Source organism: Fukomys damarensis, unplaced genomic scaffold (assembly GCF_012274545.1).
Source record: "Fukomys damarensis isolate Sample0158 unplaced genomic scaffold, DMR_v1.0_HiC HiC_scaffold_16, whole genome shotgun sequence".
In the NCBI taxonomy this organism is placed as follows: domain Eukaryota; kingdom Metazoa; phylum Chordata; class Mammalia; order Rodentia; family Bathyergidae; genus Fukomys; species Fukomys damarensis.
In genome coordinates this window covers 126016894-126029193 of record NW_022900928.1, presented here as the reverse complement: position 1 = coordinate 126029193, position 12300 = coordinate 126016894, and the positions used below count along the sequence as shown (strand labels likewise).

The 12300-nt window shown below is 43.0% G+C and overlaps 1 protein-coding gene across 1 annotated transcript in view; it reads left to right on the top strand.

The window, feature by feature from the left end:
* The first annotated feature begins 237 nt into the window (after positions 1-237).
* The window catches only part of Col4a4 (collagen type IV alpha 4 chain), a 99052-nt gene continuing 86989 nt past the window's right edge, over positions 238-12300 (top strand). The window contains exons 1-3 of the mRNA XM_010611767.2: positions 238-365; positions 2232-2274; positions 6758-6835. Of these exons, the coding sequence (XP_010610069.1) occupies positions 310-365; positions 2232-2274; positions 6758-6835 (177 nt within the window). The 5' untranslated portion in view covers positions 238-309. The remainder of the gene's footprint in view (positions 366-2231; positions 2275-6757; positions 6836-12300) is intronic.

The window sequence follows — 12300 nt, the reverse complement described above, 5'->3', positions numbered from 1 at the left end:
GGCTACTTCTATTTCTAAGAAGAAAAATTGAAACTTATTTTAACCATTGCTAAGGAAAGATTGTTACATCAAAAACCACTGGGTTCCCCTTGTAGAAAATCTTCCCAGGATGTGCTCTGAATACTGAAGGTAATTGATTGCATTCAACTTTACAATGTGTGCTGTGCCTTGAGAAAAGTATTTATACTCAAAACATGCTGACTTTAACTCAAGACTCACAGCCCCACTTGTCAACAGGAGTCTTCCAGAAGAGGGGAGAAGGCAGCAGAGTTGTTCAAGCACCTAGGCCTGCAGTGGAGCCCCTTGCTCATGGTGTTAATGGGGTGCTCTTCCCGATGGGCCAAACCCTTGGGCACAGATCCCTGGTGAGTGTTCTCCGTGTGACCGCTTCCTTTACATAGTTTCTCCTGAATGTTGACTCTGTACATAAAAATTATCTGGACGTTTCAAGCATCAACAAGTCAAGTTGTTCTAGAAATCTGGGGATTGGTTCTGCATTCATGACACCTTATTATTAACACCAACACACCACCCTCTCCAGAATGCGCCCACAGTGTCACCAAGTGGGGAGCTGAGTGGCTGACGTCCCCAGGCTCTTACTGTGTCTGAGCTGCAAATGCCTCACAGCCAGAATTCCTGAGTCCCTGTAACCAGTAGACTCAGAACACAGCACCTCATGACTGTGACAGCAGAATGATGGCTCCCGCTGATGTCTGTGTACATCTTAATATCTGGAACCCACAGATATTTCATGTTACCTGGCAAGAGGGAAATGATTTTAGCTTTTAATGGCTACCTCAGTGAGAAGGACAAGCAGAGTCTAGGGTGAAAGGACAGTAACAAGATTCGGATCTGACTTGAATCATACCCTTTGGGAAGGACTCTGCCTACAACCTCTGGAGCATTATCCAACATTTCTGAGTCAGTTACTCTTCTGTGAGAGGCGGAAAGCATGTGTCACGTTGACTGTTTTAACCTGAGACTAACGGGAGGCCACAACTTTGGTAAGATACAACCTATGTCATTTATAAATGTCCCAAGGCATAACATGAACACATTTAACAAGCAGTACTCTTAAATCCAAGTTCCACTTGGTTTAAAAGAGATTTTTTTTTCCTGGATTCAACACCTCCTTCCTGGTTTTTCCTAATTTACTTAGTTACTGTATTGAAATGTCAAGCTGGCCTTCATTGCAGTGATCATGAATTCCAATAGAATGGCTGGGAGAAGAGAGGCTACAGAGTAGAGGCTGGAAGATGCAGGCTAGACTAAGCCCCCCAGTCCCATCTGCTAGTCAGGGCCACGGGGTCCTCTAGTTTTCACTATAAAGTGAGCTCCCTTTACTCACATATGGGTCCATCTACAAGACTTCTTTGTAGATTTATACAGTGTTTGTCGACATAGTTCGGTAGCACAAGACAAAGAGGGTGGAGAAGACTAGAGGGTGTAGAAGGAAGGCTCACTTAGAACATGGGTTCCAGAGACAAAATTCTGCTGCACAGAACCAAGGACAGGCCCAGGCTTCTGTTCTCAAATCACAGGGATGATCCTAAGAGATACAACTCCATCACAGCTGTTTTAAGGTTCAAATGAGATGATGGATCTTGAAGGTGTTTGACAAATAGCTCTAGCTAATGATTGTGACTGTTTGGTGGCCATTTTTTATTGCATCTCTTCTATGTTAAAATTTACTGATAATGGTGTCACCCCAGTTGGATTTCTGCCTCACCTGCAAGGTTCTGCACCACCTAATTCATCCCTAGTGTTTTCATATCAGTTCCTTTTTCCTCCAAACTATTCTTCCAAACCAGCCAGATTTCCTCCTGTCCACCCTCCTTGTAACTGGTTCATTCCACTTGGTGACATCCAAGATACACCGGTCTCCGCAGTGTCCCTGAAGACGGGGGCTTCCTTCCTGCTCTTCTCTCGTTTTCATTATAGAGTCAGGTATCTTTATTCACCTGTGGATCCAGTTCTGACCTTCATATTGTCCCCACAGTCCCCAGCACAGTATGGGTGACACTGAAAAGTGTCCAGTATGTCTTTCCTGAAGGGTGATGATCGTGGCCAGAGAGAGGATAGCAACTCTGCTGTGCCTGGTGAAGGACCAGCTGGTAGTAGTAGCTGTTAGAAATGGAGAAGAAATGGAATTAATTACTTCACTCTCCTTTTAGTTTGTTTCACATGGAAATGAACAAGGTGAATTAATTTGCATTTTTGTTTTTCCACAGGTCATTTATACTGATTCTCTTTTCTATACCACATGTGTATGGGGTAAGAACATTGATTTACTCTGCTTGCACATTGAAAATTAACTTTATTAAATGTATGGTTTTTGTTATACTTTTAAAGCCTCTATTGGGCTTAGTATTCTCATTTTTAAGATGAAGTATGGACTCATCTTAAACATTAACTTTGTTTTTTTAATATTTCGTGGTTAAGATTGCTTATAGAAGTCCTTAAATATTGGAGATGGCTATCCTTTCTAAAAATCTTTTTTTTTTTTTGAGCTATGCAAGAGGCAGCTGGGCCACGTCAAGGACAAACCAAGAAATATAAGATTAAGTTTGAACATTTTAGCTCTGGAGAAAGATAAGCCTAGAACATTTTGTAATAAGCCCTCTTTCTTTTGCCTCTGCACTAAAGAGTCTGAGTTACTGAAACCTCAGAAGTTTTAGAGAAATCCTGGCAGAGCTGCCTCTAACTCAGGTTCATCTCGAGACAACTGCCAATGATTTGTCTCTTAACCCGAGACTCAGTTTTCTCCAGTGTTAAGTGGGAACCATACAACTGACCCCACTTAGTCCTCACGCATTCAAGAGCATTGCCTACAACAGTGCGGTGAATGAAACACACTGTGATATGCACGTGTGTGTGTTTTTCTACTTATCTTACCTGATTTCTCAAATTTGTTTATATTATAGTCCTTTGTTTTCTTTTACCAAAGTCTTCAGAGTCCTAAATTTAGCTTCTTTGCTCCGTGAGTTCCATGCATCTTTCTGTATAATTCCTGAAGCAAGGATTGTTCTTTTCTGAGCCTCCCACCAGCTTGTGGTACAGAGATTCTAGGGCTTTCACATGCTGACCAGCTGCAGGATAGCTCGATTGTAAAGGCAGGTACAAACTGGTGCAGAGTCTGTAGAGTGCAACTTGGCTCCCATCAGGACTTGAAAGGCACACACCTCCTAACGCAGGATTCCACTTCACTGGGGCTTATCACACGTGCTCAGGTGCATGCAGCAGATTTAATGGCAGAGTAGATAGAGTTCAGCAGCTAGAGGAGGGCGGGACCTATGTGCCAGCAATAGGGAATGGTTAAATGGTGAGTTTAAGTGAGTGTATGGATTACTTTGGAATGACTGTGAAGACATGCTTATATGATTATATGAAAACAGCAGGACACCAAGCAGTGTACCATTTGGGTAATAATAAAACAGGTCCGAAATCACTAGAAGTGTGTGTGTGTGTGTGTGTGTGTGTGTGTCTGTCTGTCTGTCTGTCTGCCTGTCTCTGTCTCTGTCTGTAGGAGCACGTGTCTTAGTTACTTTTCTTGTCACTGAGACAAAGTACGTAACACTAAAAGTTAAAAGAGGAAAGGTTTATTTTGGCTCACAGTTTGTAGAGGTTTTAGCCCATAAGTGGCTGGCTCCAAGGCAGGGTGGTTTGGCAGAAGAGAACCTGTCCATGGCAGACAGAAGGCAGCAAAAGAAGCAGCATCAAGTAACAGCAGCAGCCCTCTTTCTGTCCCTTACATTGTATCCAAGCTACACAACGTTATAGCAGGTGGCACTCACACCATGATGGGCTTTCCCATTATCCACACTCAGAACTATGCCCAACAAATCAGCGGAGTAATTTGTTAATCACATAGCCCTAATCCCAGCATCACCCACTCTAGATCCACCTCTGAAAGCCCCCCTTGTGACTGCATGAGGCTTTGGGAGGACATCTACACACGAGCCATAACAGCACATGAACCCATTTGTTCACACGTAGTCCCACATATGTGTGTATAATCACAGTGTGAATATACTTATTCATGCCCAATTTAAAGTCAGTGATCCTCTGGGGAAGGGAACTTGAAAAGTTCTTTTCCTGTTGTACTCTTTTGTACTATTGGATTTTTCACCTTGTGTCTATATTACTTGTTTTACCCAAAAGAAAATAAGGGTACAAATAAAAGATGGCGAATCTTCCAAAGATTAACAACATTTTTCTTGGACTATGTATCAAATATTGATTTGGTTTTGGTTTTTTGAGACAGGGTCTCACTATGTAGTTGAGACTGACCTGGAATTCACTACGTAGCCTAGGCTGTTCTTGAACTCACAGCAATCCTCCTGCCTCAGCCTCCTGAGTTCTGGGATTACAGGTGTGAGCCACCACACCCGGCTACAAATACTCATTTAAAAAGTGTCTGAGGTTAAGCAGAGAATGTGTTTACCTATTGTTTGCTTTGAGGAAGAGTAACATTGTTTTTTGAGAGTTAAGTAAATTCCCAATGGGAGTGGTTCATATTTCCATGTTTATCTGTCTTTATCTTTTTCAACAGGTTTATACAATCTCTTTCTGAGATACAGATTCCTTCTCTATGAATTCACCATCCACTTTTTAAATATTTATTGGGATGTTTCTTTACTAGAACCTGCTAGTCTATTTTAAACTGATTCTTTCCCGAAATGTGATTTTGCTATCAACACCTCAATGATATTTGGCAAAAAAAAAAAGAAAAGAAAAAATAAATAACTAAGCTGTTTTTTATTATCAAGCCATCTAATCAGCTGACCGTCTTTTTCTCTGATTATTTTGATATTTCAGTGAATACACAGGAATGAATCCCAACCTTAAATGAACCCAAGTACTCAGACCGGGAATTTAAGTGCTTTTGTGCTGTCCTGACCTGGCCCTGGGTTCTTCATTTTTTAAAAACTTTATCAGGACTTTGAACTTAGGTTTTAACAGATAACAGTGTTACTCAAAACCTACGAGGCATATATTTCTGAAACTTCAAATACATTTTTAAACATCCATTACCTAATTGCCTAGCTCTTGTGAAGCTTCAAATTCTTATATACCTTTTAATGACTCATGGGACTTTTGTTTATAAGATGCTTTTTTCATTAATGCTTAAAAATATTTCTTTTGGATTTTTGTCTAAACACATTTTCTCCCCCCAAAGAAGTCTAGATTGGGTGATTGAAAAATACTGTTGGAGCCGGGTGTGGTGGCACACTCCTGTAATCCCAGTCCTTGAGAGGCTGAGGCAGGAGGATCACTGTGAGTTCAAAACCATCCTGGGCTACATAATGAGTTCCAGGTCAGTCTCAACTACATAGTGAGACCCAGTCTCAAAAAAACCGAAACCAAACAAAAATGTTGGAATATATCTGTCTGTGTGTGTATACTTGTGCTATATGTGTATACACACACACACAAACATACATATGGATGTATTTCTCCCATCAGAATTATAAATATTGGCTTAACTGCTTTATGCTTTCATTATACATTGGTCTAATGGCTGAAGTTTACAGCCTCAAGTTTGAAAAGATCTGTCAGTTATAGAAATGTGCATTCACTGTGTACGTGTTGCTGTAAGGGCCGGACTAGCCGTTCATCTCTGATGGCTTCTTGATGTCCCTATCCACTCCCTCAGCTCTCAGCATCTGCAGCTGTTTTCATCCCCACTTGGGGGCCTAAACCCCCTCACCCACACCCATAGTCTCAGCTTGTGAATGGAACCAGGTGCCTCGTGGGGGCTGTTTGTCGTAGGGATCCACCCACCAAGATAGTTATTCTACACTTTAGTGTTGAAGTGGCTGATGAGTCTGGATGGAGACCATAAGGATTTGTGAGAACAAAGTGGTGATTCAAAGGGCGTGCAGGCATGTGTGTGTGTGTGTGCGCATGCACACATATGCCTGGATATTGATGCTGTAAAGTTAGTATTGATGAAAAGTCAGCCAAAAGTGAGAAAGGCAAATTATTCCAACTCTGAATCTTTCTGGTTGAGGGACACATTAGAGGAACAATTAGCAAATTGCAGGAAAAAACAATTTGAAAATGAAGCCCATGGCTGAGACTAGAGAGTTGTCCTAGGAATGACTCAACGAGGAAGACATACTTTAGTTGATCCAGGGACAAAGCAGGGAAGTCTGGGGGAAAATAATCAAAGGTATCATTTAAACTGAAATCTGTGTGTACGTAGGTTCACCTGTCTGTCATTTGTGCTCTAAGATTATTCACAGCGTAGTAAATTAAGTCTTACTGGGAGAGAAAAACTTAAAAAATCTTGGCCAATACAAGTAGCTTCAGAAGGAAGTTTTTTGTTTGTTTGTTATTTTCTTTCCAGTGTCTTTGGTGTTGGAAGCCCACTGCTCAGATAACCAACCCTCCTTATTATGAAGCCTCAGTGTAGTTGCTTTAGCTTTTTATTTATTTTTGAGACAGGGTCTCACTATGTAGTTGAGACTGACCTACAACTCACTATGTAGCCCAGGCCAGTCTCTAACTCACAGTGATCCTCCTGCCTCAGCCTTCTGATTGCTGGGATTACAGGCATGTGCCTCCACACCCGGGCTGCTTTAGCTTTTTAAATGTCAGTGTTAGTCTCTGCTTCTGTGGGACCCAGGGCAGTAAGTGTGCTGTGGTGTTCTTAGGAGTCAGGCAGACTGCAAGTGCCTGCTATCATGTGTATTTTCTGTGTTCAACCAAGTGCTGCGAAATGCTGTACTAAAGGAGCTGCTTTACTTTCCAGGGTGAAAAGAAGTATATCAGTCCATGCAGAGGAAGAGATTGCTCTGTTTGCCAGTGCTTTCCTGAAAAGGGGTCCCGGGTAAGTGATATGAAAATCAATATCAATATCGACAGCGTAGCTTCAATTTGAACCATCTTGAATATGTATTATCATCAGATCCTTATTAGATTTTGGTAGTCGCTAATGTTTGTGCGTCTAACAATCGAAGTTCTTCACAGTCTGATAAGCAGTCACCATTACGTTACCCCATGCGTCCAGCTCAGAAGGCTGTGTGGGCGGCAGTGGTTCACCCCGTGTTTTATATAACACAAATCTTGGGAATTGCCCTAGGAAGGAGGGGTCCTGGTTGTACATGCTGGATTCAGGATCGCTTCTTTCATATTTGGGTCGAAGATCAGCTTTCTAAAAGCTCTAAGAAGTACAGCAATGAGTGGGAGGCACTTTCATTTCATTTAAAGCAATCTTCCCAGACATTTACCAAAGTATCTTCCACAGATGGTGCATATCAACACCTGTGGACAGTGTTGTGATCAGAGCCAGAGCTGCATGTGTTGCATGCTTATTTACAAGTACTGTCCTGTGATCTGAAAGGGCTTCAGCTCCTTGACACCTCACAGCCTCCTTCATTGAACCAACTCAGCACAGAGCAGGTGGGATCTTGCTCAAGTCCACCCAGAAAAGCGCTCTGTTATCTATTCTGCGATGCACAGAAACTCTCTTAGTCATGACCAGGTTTCTCAAACTTTTATAAACATCTTTATAGCCTGTCACTGACCATTGGCAGGCCACAGGTTCATTTGTGCTAACAATACACTTGTGACTTCTGTATTCGTATATGGAAATATCATTCTGTATCCTTTAAATAAGTACAAGTATATGTCCATTTAAAGTTAAAAGTTTAAAAATTACCCCCACAATCTTACCAGGAAATAGTAAGTTTCTGAAGCTTTGGGCCATTTTTGAGTCAGGTCCATGTTTCTTTTGAAATGAGTCTTCATCCATTCAGGCTGCTGAAAGAAAATACTTTATAGACTGAGGACCTCACATGCCAGAAACCTGTTTCTTAAGATCAAGGCGTGGGCAGACCTAGCATCCGGTGAGAGTTCTCTTCCAGTTTGCAGATGGCTGTCTTTTCCCTGTGTCTTCGCATGGTGGAGAGATCCCTGGGGTTATTTTAGAAGGGTCTGATTAGCCCTTTTCTCCTTACTGAGTTCCCAAATTTCTTAATTTCCTCTTAATACTGTCACTTTGAAACTTAGAGTTTCAACATAAATTTTGAAATAATATTTGGTTTTTGGTTTTTTTTTTGTACTGGGGATTGAGTTTGGGACCTTGCACTCGGGAGGCAGGGGGCAGTCAACATATGAATTTTGGAGACAAAAACATCAGCCCATGGCAGTGTCCTTGTCAATCCCACCGGGGTCGGAGTGACACAGAAAGCGCGAGTCAGTAAAGATCGGTTTTTGCGGTAAAACATGACCTTCCTGAGAGAAGGGACCCAATACCTCTCTGATCACATTGCTTTATTGTCACACAGAAGCTGAGCAGCCCTTTCGTCTTCCTTTGTGGAGCTGTCTACTGAGATGCATGTTAGCTTCTCCATGTACACACGCAAATTACCTACCCAAAACCTGGTTTTTGTGTGAGATTATTGATTTATTTATACTTGGGATTGAACCAAGAGGCTTTCTACCCCTGAGCTACCTCCCTAGCACTTTTTACTTTCTGATTTGAGACAGGGTCACACTCTGTGGTCCAGGCTGGCCTCAAATTCATAATCCTTGTGTTTCAGACTTCTGAGTAGCTAGGGCCACAGGGATGTGCCACTGTGTAGAGTTATCAAAACAAATATGCCAAGAAAAACTCCCTTGGTGCTTCTAAAATTCAAGAGTGAGTGTGATCAGCTCTGTAGCAGAAAGGCGAAATCACAAAACGAAGAGGAAAAGTTGCTTTGATAGAGAAGCTTGACGGGTCACCTGGTTTTCATGAGCCGGAAGTTATTTTCTCACAGTGTCATGTGCCTTTAGAAATGCCAGTTCTTCTAATTCTGTGGTTCTCAGCTGGGGCTTGGGATACCTGGCAGTGTCAAGGCAGTTTCGGGGTGGCACAGCTAAGGGGTGGGTAGAGGCTGGGGTTGCCAGGCAGCATCTTACAATGCCTGGCACAGCCCCGGCACCCCAGAATGATCTGTCTCCACCTGCCCACAGTGCCCAGGTGGTGAGGCCCTGTTCTCACCCTACAATGGCTTTGTAAGGCATATGTTGTTGTTATTATTTCTGTCTCACGACACACACAACTGGAATTCCCAAGAGCTCTAATTAATTGGCTAATGTGCAGTGTCTGGCCCCCGCTCCGGCACTCGCTCCATGATCCTGGAAAGATGATTACACGAAGGTTCCAACACCTGGCTTTAGTGGTGTGGACTCAGGTGGGCAAGTTAATGGGACCGAGGCTCATTTTCCTTGTATTTATCCCACTAGTCCTCTTCCATTTTCCTGGGCTGTTAAACAGACTCAAGCCAGTGCTTGTGTAGACGCTGAAGGCTGAGGACAATGAGGGCTCACAGAACTGAGCTGCTCTCTCCAGTGTTCCTGATTCTGGGTGGCCAGGGACGCTTGTGTGTGTAACACCAGGAAACCTCTGTCCTTCCCGAGTGGGTGGTTTCTCCCTGTGAGGGCTGTAGGTGTGGGTGACATTTTCCATCTGAGAACATGGGAATGGGGCCCATTCATAAGTAGGAGGCAGTTTAGGAGGTGGCGCTCTCAGGCCTCAGCAACCAGCCTTCATCTGCAGGTCAAGGTGGATGACAAAAAGAGGACGGCATTAAATTCCAGAGGTCTTCAGGCTGCACAAGCTCTTCAGAGTACGGCCAGCTATCCCCACGAAGCAAATGGTTTTCCTCTCCTGTGGGCTAATTCCCGAGTGGGCAGTTTGTTCAATCCCACATCAGGACTGATGAGTCTGAGGTGACTGTTGACAAGCAAGGCTGGTCCTGAGCAGGGGAAAGGCTGTGCCAGCTGGCCTTGGAGCCTGAGCTAGGGCTGTAGGTCCCTAAGGCAGAGAACCAAGTATGTAGCTCCTTCAATGCTCAGAGTAAAGTTCAGCCTCATCAGTGTATCCGTGGAGGCCCACAGTCCAGCCTCAACTTGTTCCTTTGTCCACACTCACCACTACTGACCCTTTGGCTGTCTCCAACTCTCTCTGGAAGCCATTCTGAATATACCCTCTTCCCCAACCCCTTCTAACGACCTCCTCACTTCCACCCTGGTGCCATCTCTGCAGGGCCTCATCACGCAGGCCTCCCTGCTCATCCCAGCCATGATGCCCTCTCCTGCTCAGAGAACCAGGCTCTGTCCTAGTTTTCTTCCACTGCTTCACCCTGCCCTGTGTCTCCAGATGCTTCTCAGTGTAGCTTTGCTTGACCCTCTTGATTGGATCACTCCTTCAGATGGTTCTGAGAACAGTGGGCAAAGTTCCTCCTGACCCATAGTAGACATGCTAGAAAAAGAAGTTGTCTGCATTCATTTCTCCCTTTGGGAACTGGGGGTTATTTTTGTGAACTGCTTTGAGATTATCATAGTAGAAGGCCCTTTACCAGTTCATGCACATAAGCCAACAGATTAAAGACTGCAGCTTGGACAGGGATTGGGAACCTGAGCTATGGCCAGGCCAGCATGCAGGGGGCCTATTCTAGGGGGAGTTGCTCTTTCCATGAGAAGGGGGACACAGTTAGCTGAGAGTCCTCAGCCCCGGCCTTCCTTCTCACATGCTAGCATGGAAGCCTGCTGTGGAATGAGTAATTGCTCATAGTTCAGACTTTCTTGTAAAATTTGAGTAGATCAAGAGATTAACATGACAGGCAGTGGGTCCACTAAGGCCACTGCTGCATTCAGAACCTTATTTACAAAGGGCAGTGGCGTCTTGCACAGAGCTCCAAGCTTAGGGTAGGAGGTAGATGCTTGCGCTTTGACCTTGCAAACACTAACCAGGCTTAAGGTAGGTGTGGCTGTGAGTCTAAAGGTATTCCAAGCTCCCACCTGTGAATAAAAGTTTGTGCTAGAAGGCTGGACTTAACTTCCTGGCTCTACCGTCCCAGGCTTCTATGATGGGCCATAGTGTTTCACACAGTTGGTTTCCAAAATGATTTTGACTCTGCCCTAGAAGTTCCCCAAATTTTATTTAAATTCCTCTAGCAAGATGTGAATGAAATGGGACAGAGAAGGTCTTTAAATGATCATTTTCCAGTTTCAAGGGAAGAAGCTCTGTGGATTTACTGGTTGCTTCTTTGGAGGAAAAATTGCGTAGTGTTCTCATGGCATACAGTGGGATGGGGACTTTTGTAAGTTCTGCTTTAATAAGCATGGTGATAATAAAGACAGCTCCTATGATTTATTGTAGAAAGGTGGATTTCTGCCGCCTACTATTTAGGAGTTTAGTAACTGTAAAATCAACAAAACCTTGTGAGGTGGTAGCTTTTTGTACAAGGAGGTCAAATAGTTTGAAACTCACAGACTATCTTTTTTTTTTTTGTTTATTTGAAATTCAAAATCAAACAAGCTACTCTTGGAAATTTTAAATCATTAAAATACAACTATTCTTCTTCAGTCTCATTCACTCGTCCCTTATAACTTTAAGAGCCTTAATTCAGTGATAAAAATGGAATTTGCTTGGGGAATTTTAATGTTTGTGAATGTTTTTCGTATCATTAAATTGTTTGTGCACTAAATTCTCAAACTCAATCCCTATCGCTCACACAGCTGTGTTTGGGGCCACAGTCTCACTTTATCTTGGTTTAGTCAGAACAATAATTTTTAATTTTAATTTTTATCCCCAAATTCACATGTTTTTGTTCTGTTTTGATGGAAGCAAGATCCAATGACAACAGGAAGTCAGTAGAGTTGGTCTGTAACCAACTCTGTAGCTCTTTTATTTTGCTTTCTTATAATTCTTATCACAGTTTCTTTCTCTAAGGAATCTCTGATTCATTTGGTCCTTACTGGAAAATTCTCAGTCAGCGAATCCCTGTCTCACAGCAGACTCAGATGCTATGGGGGGGACCGCAGGTCACCGGAGTAAAGGGGCCTTGAAATCAGACCATCAGTGTTGCAGACTTTAGGAGGCAGGATGATGCATTTGTCCTGCAAAGGCATCAGAATCTAGAATCTTTCAAAAGCCTCGTACCTAGTAATTAAGTGTATTTCTGGCAGAATTCAGCCCACTGGCTTCCATTCTGTCAGGAATGGTAACTAACCGTAATTGTAGAACACAGAATATTTGCAAAGGCTAAAGGAATAAATCTTCAATTTCATCTGTGTAGGTGCTTGAAGAAATATTTCTGAGCAGGACTTGGGAGGCCTGAGAGGACAGGAAGAATCTCTGCCCATCATCTTACACTTCTTGGCCCATTAATAACCACAGTGGTGGAAGCAGCAGCAGTAGCTGATATTTATATGGAGGAATAACTCAACTACTCACACACTCTCTCTTTTCTTTTTCTTTCTTTCTTTCTTTTTTTTTTTTTTTTTTTTTTTTTTTTTTTTCCA